The sequence below is a fragment of the Nicotiana tabacum genome, chromosome 3 (assembly GCF_000715075.1).
Source record: "Nicotiana tabacum cultivar K326 chromosome 3, ASM71507v2, whole genome shotgun sequence".
In the NCBI taxonomy this organism is placed as follows: Eukaryota; Viridiplantae; Streptophyta; class Magnoliopsida; order Solanales; family Solanaceae; genus Nicotiana; species Nicotiana tabacum.
In genome coordinates, this window is record NC_134082.1 from 50,387,047 (window position 1) to 50,392,535 (window position 5,489).

The window sequence follows — 5,489 nt, forward strand, 5'->3', positions numbered from 1 at the left end:
AATGATTTTCTACCAGTTATAATCTCGGTTTCTTTTTTATTTTGTTTTGTTTCATGTATAAAATGGCACATGCTTTACATTACTTGGAATTGTGAGATAACTACAATAATAATAACCTGTGAATCAAACTTGAACTAAAGAAAATATCAATTGAAGGAAATTAATTTTTTATTCCCCATAACAACTTTGTTTTGTCATGTTAAATTGTTGGGAAAGATAACGTGAACTTCTCATAAATACAAATGGAGTTAAAAGAGAAAATTTTGTTAAACAACAAAAATCCGCCTAACCTAAAAGGAGTATAAAGTAATCGAGACTACCCTATTGTGAATTGAAAGCTTATTTAGTACTCCTAAATCTTAATGGAAAGTGTAGGAATTCTAGAATTGGAAGAAACCGTCCCAAATAATAGGAAAAATATTAAATAATTATTCCTAAATATTAGGAAAATTAACCAAAGTACAAATTTTCTTTTTAAAGGGTAAAAAAGTCAAACAATATTTCGATAAGGACTTTCGTGTTTAATATAGTATAGATAATTACCAAATTTGGAACTTTTTGGAAAATTATAAAATGTACTTCGTCCTCCACCCCACCCCCTCTCAACTAGCTGCATGACGGAAGCGCTGATGGACACATCACACACTGACCATAAAACAATGCTACATCAGACTTTGCATTCGAATTCCAAAACACGTCCAGGTTCAATGAACCTACAACCTCGCCCTTTTTTCTGGTCCCTTTATAATCCTTACCCTCAATTCTCTCTCTCTAAATCTTGAAATACCCTGCCAAAAATCACATCAATTTCATTGTAACTTAGAGAATTCTGCAACAAATTAAGCTTTCTTTGCTGTAAATTACTCTCTTCCATTTGGAAAATTCTTTGTTTTATAACATCTATTCGAGAAATGGCTTTGGCTTTCACTTCTTCAACTGCAATTCATACCTCTCTTTCTTCGTCTTCTTATGAACAACCCAAAGGTACCCATTTCTGTATCCTTTCCAAGTTTCAATTTTTTACACTTAAAATGATAATTTTATCATCTGGGGTTCAATTATTTTTCCGTTTCTTGGATTTTTTTCCTTACATTTTCTGTTTTTTTTTAATCTTTGCAGTATCCCAATTGGGCAACTTTCAGCTATTGGATCAGCCACAAATTCCTTTGAAAGCATTGAATTTTTCTCAGAGGCGTTGTGTGGTGAAGCCATTAAACGCTGAGCCTAAAAGGAATGAGTCGATAGTTCCATCAGCAGCAACAATTGCTGCTCCTCTACCTGGTATGTTGAGTTTTCATGACTTTGTGGTTGTAATTGATTGGATTTATAAGAAACTGATCGATTTGTTTTTGTTTTTGTGGTGAATATGGCAGAGGTGGAAGAGAAAGTAGAGGCAGAGGACTATGAGAAACTGGCGAAGGAGCTTGAAAATGCCTCACCTCTTGAGATTATGGATAAGGCCCTTGAAAATTTTGGAAATGATATTGCCATTGCTTTCAGGTACATCTTGTTCCTTTCCTGTACTAGTGATGCTCTGTTCTTGGTTGTATTTTTGTCTAATTAATGTGAGAGCTTCCAGTTGATACACTTTGGACCAAATAGTTGTCATATATAATGCTTAATTGTGCTTATGCTTCCAGTTAATGTGCATGCTAAGTTGAAAATTAGGAATAGATGAGATTCATGAGAACCCCATGAAAGTAAAATACAAGAACTTTTAAGATTGAAAAGGGATTATAGCAATTTGAAGGAGCTAAAACTACTAGGTAATTTCTTCTCATCTATCTGTGCCTTTGCGGACAGAGTTAGCGGATACTTGTGTTGGTTGGAGGTAGTAGGTACCCGGTGAATTTAGTTGAGGTGCATGTAAGCTGGTTCAGACACGACCCTTTTCAAAAAGAAAAAGAAAGAGTTAACTTCATGATTCGTGTAAATCAAATAGGTTATTCGTGTATATTGTTTTAGCTTTTGTGTATGTTTTGAAAATTTCTATTCGGAATAACATGGGTAAGGAACGTTCTTGAATGAAATGCATTCTTGTATACTGGATTATTGAATCTGTGTATGCGAAGCTAGTGCAAAGTTTTCTTCTTTTATGTTATTTCACATGTGAATTATTTGTAGAAGTTGATCATATTCCCAACATGAAAGTTTCCAATCAATGTCATTGATTTTGTATTGATTGCTTATGCCCAAAGGATCTCGTGTTGCTCTACAATTTGCTGGTTTTATCTATATAGCAGTCTGCTTAATTCCCACTAAAATTTTCCTATAGATGGTCCTTTCTGCCAATTGATTTGTTGGCCATATACCAGATATGGAATTAAGTTCAGAGTCGTGATATATGAGCAGTTTTACTTAAATACCAGAATCTTATCTGATATTTATTTTATGGTGATTTCCAGTAAGGTGCATCTCAGAACATTACATTTTCTTGCAGTGGTGCTGAAGATGTCGCTTTGATAGAGTATGCTCATTTAACCGGTCGACCATTTAGAGTGTTCAGCCTTGATACCGGGAGGTTGAATCCAGAGACCTACCAACTCTTTGATGCTGTCGAGAAGCACTATGGTATTCGCATTGAATACATGTTTCCTGATGCTGTAGAAGTTCAGGCCTTAGTGAGGAGCAAAGGTCTTTTCTCATTCTATGAAGATGGCCACCAAGAATGCTGCCGTGTTAGGAAAGTTAGGCCCCTGAGGAGAGCCCTCAAAGGCTTGCGTGCCTGGATCACAGGGCAACGAAAAGATCAGTCCCCTGGAACTCGATCTGAAATTCCTGTTGTCCAAGTAGACCCCGTTTTCGAGGGGTTGGATGGTGGAATTGGAAGTTTAGTGAAGTGGAACCCGGTGGCTAATGTGGACGGCAAGGATGTATGGAACTTCTTACGTGCGATGAATGTACCTGTGAACTCTTTGCATTCAAAAGGTTATGTCTCCATTGGATGCGAACCTTGCACAAGGCCAGTCCTGCCCGGACAACACGAGAGAGAAGGAAGGTGGTGGTGGGAGGACGCCAAGGCCAAGGAATGTGGCTTGCACAAAGGAAACATCAAAGACGAAAATGTAAATGGTAATCGTAACAGTGCTGTGCAAGCAAATGGTAGTGCCAATGTTGCTGATATTTTTGACACTAAGGACATTGTTACCTTGAGTAGACCTGGAATTGAGAACCTATTGAAATTGGAAGACCGGAGAGAGCCTTGGCTTGTTGTTCTTTATGCTCCGTGGTGCCGCTTCTGCCAGGTAATTTATCATCTAATTTTATCGTATATACCTGCTAACTCCCACAAGCACATTTTCTGCACAACTTTGTTGACTAAGGTTTAGGCAGGCGATAAAAATCACCAACATTTTATTTTTCATTTTCAAGAATGCTTTGTGGGATTAGCTTGATGATGTTTCTTTTCATTTCCTGCAGGCAATGGAAGGATCATATGTGGAATTGGCAGAGAAGTTGGAGGGTTCTGGTGTGAAGATTGGGAAGTTCAGGGCAGATGGTGAGCAGAAAACATTTGCACAACAAGAGTTGCAGCTTGGCAGCTTTCCCACAATACTATTCTTTCCTAAGCACTCTTCACAGCCTATTAAGTACCCATCAGAAAAGAGGGATGTAGATTCCTTGATGGCTTTTGTGAATGCTCTTAGGTGAAGGCAAAATGTTGCTTCACATTCTTTACACAGAGTAGTAAAATAGAAGAGGGACTTGAGTTGTGGAATATAGTGCTTGTATATTTATGGTATATGGTCCCTCAGTTTTTATTTCAATATTTTAGATTTTTTTTTCTATGCTTTCCTCAGTCAAAAGGGTCTATTTCTCCGGCCTCAATTTTGTGGATCTTCTTGCTCTTGTTGCTTTGTCAATATACAAGTCTTTCTCCTCATTTCTCTCTCTTTCTCTATTTCTTTTATGATAAAATGAGTATGAATAATGTGAAGAAATATCCACGTTAATCTGGTTGGCTCACTTGATTCATTGGATCAATTGCATTGAGAATGTGACAAAACCAATTAGATTACTAGCCTGTTTGACCAAGCTTCTAAAATCAGCTTATTTTGAGAAGTGTTTTTCTCAAAAGTACTTTTAAAAAAAAGTACTTTTGACGGAAAAAATAGTTTGTGTTTGGCTAATTAATTAGAAAAACACTTTTGAGTAGTAATTAGTATTTGACCAAGCTTTTGAAAACTGCTTCTAAGTGTATTCTTCTTAAAAATGCTTCTCAGAAAAGTGCTTTTGGAGAGAAGCTATTTTTTTCTGTTTCTCCGTAAAAGCACTTTTTTCATTCCAAAAGCTTGGCCAAACAGGCTATACTCGTCACTTGCACAATGCGCGGTGCTTCGGTTAGCCATCTAAAAAGCCATCTAAAAATTCTTAACACGGAGCGCTTCCTCTTCAGTGAAATTAGTCACAGGTTGAAAAACAATATGATAGCAATGAAAAGACTAAAAATTTGATATTAATATTTCAAGTATTGCTATTTGGAGGTCTGTTGACAGTAAATCAAGAGATGAGGCAGTGGGCTTAATGTGGAGAAAGATTGTTATAAGCAATAGTAAATCCAGGATGTGAAGAACGGCCAAAAATGGGACATAAGGAACATTGGTTAAGGAAACAACGGAACATAATAAAAGTTCCACATTGCCTGTCGCAATCTGCATCTGTCTCGCATGGAAAGCAACACTGTTTTTGGGTTTCAGCCTTCCTCAACATACCTGTCAAAATCAATGTAAAGGTTACATGAAAATTTTGACGGAATAAATAGATAATGATATAAAGAAGAAGAAGAAGAAAGAATTAACCTAAATAGTAGATGTATAATATGTGTATAACTATGTATAATTAGTTTATAATTTATATATAGCCACTTGAAAAAGTAAATAATGAAACTGACCGGCTATTCATATGAAGATTCACTGATATAATTCGTTCAATGTTTGTTAGGATCATAACGGATTTAAGTCAGTGGGACTAAACAAGTAGTCTAGATCTAATCGGTTATTAATTCGTGTAGATTTACAGAAATGTTCTTGTTTCAAGCCACTGTTTAGAACTTTTCTTATTTAAAGAAGTTGTGCAAATATAGCCCTTCAAAAATTATTTCTTTCGGACAAGATTAGATTTGTGTATAATGTTTGATTGTTTGTCGTAGTATGTTTTAGTTTGCTCACAAAGATTACACTGTAGTCTAAAATAAAATTTGCAATAACATCCAATATATTAGATTGTGATCTTTAACGTTTTCTTAAAAAAAATTAATTTATTCAAGAATCTTTAGACCGTGATCTAAAAGGTTCAATTTTGCAAAAGATTCTTTTCTCCATAAAAATTTTACAATGCACTTTATTTGGTCGTCGCCATTTAACCCCCAATTTTTAAAATTTATAACTGGTACCCAATTTAAATATGCCTTTAGATAACGATGCTTCTTCTCCGCTTCTTCTTCTCCTGTAGATTTCTATTTATTTTGGACTAATCTCAAAGGAACAAAT

The 5,489-nt window shown here is 35.7% G+C and overlaps 1 protein-coding gene across 1 annotated transcript; it reads left to right on the forward strand.

The window, feature by feature from the left end:
• The first annotated feature begins 778 nt into the window (after window positions 1-778).
• LOC107789753 (5'-adenylylsulfate reductase 3, chloroplastic) lies at window positions 779-3,883 on the forward strand. The gene is made up of 5 exons (XM_016611623.2): window positions 779-984; window positions 1,120-1,281; window positions 1,374-1,500; window positions 2,441-3,245; window positions 3,421-3,883. The coding sequence occupies exons 1-5, from the start codon at window positions 912-914 to the stop codon at window positions 3,649-3,651; spliced, it is 1,398 nt and encodes a 465-aa protein (XP_016467109.1). The 5' UTR covers window positions 779-911; the 3' UTR covers window positions 3,652-3,883.
• The last annotated feature ends 1,606 nt before the right edge of the window (window positions 3,884-5,489 follow it).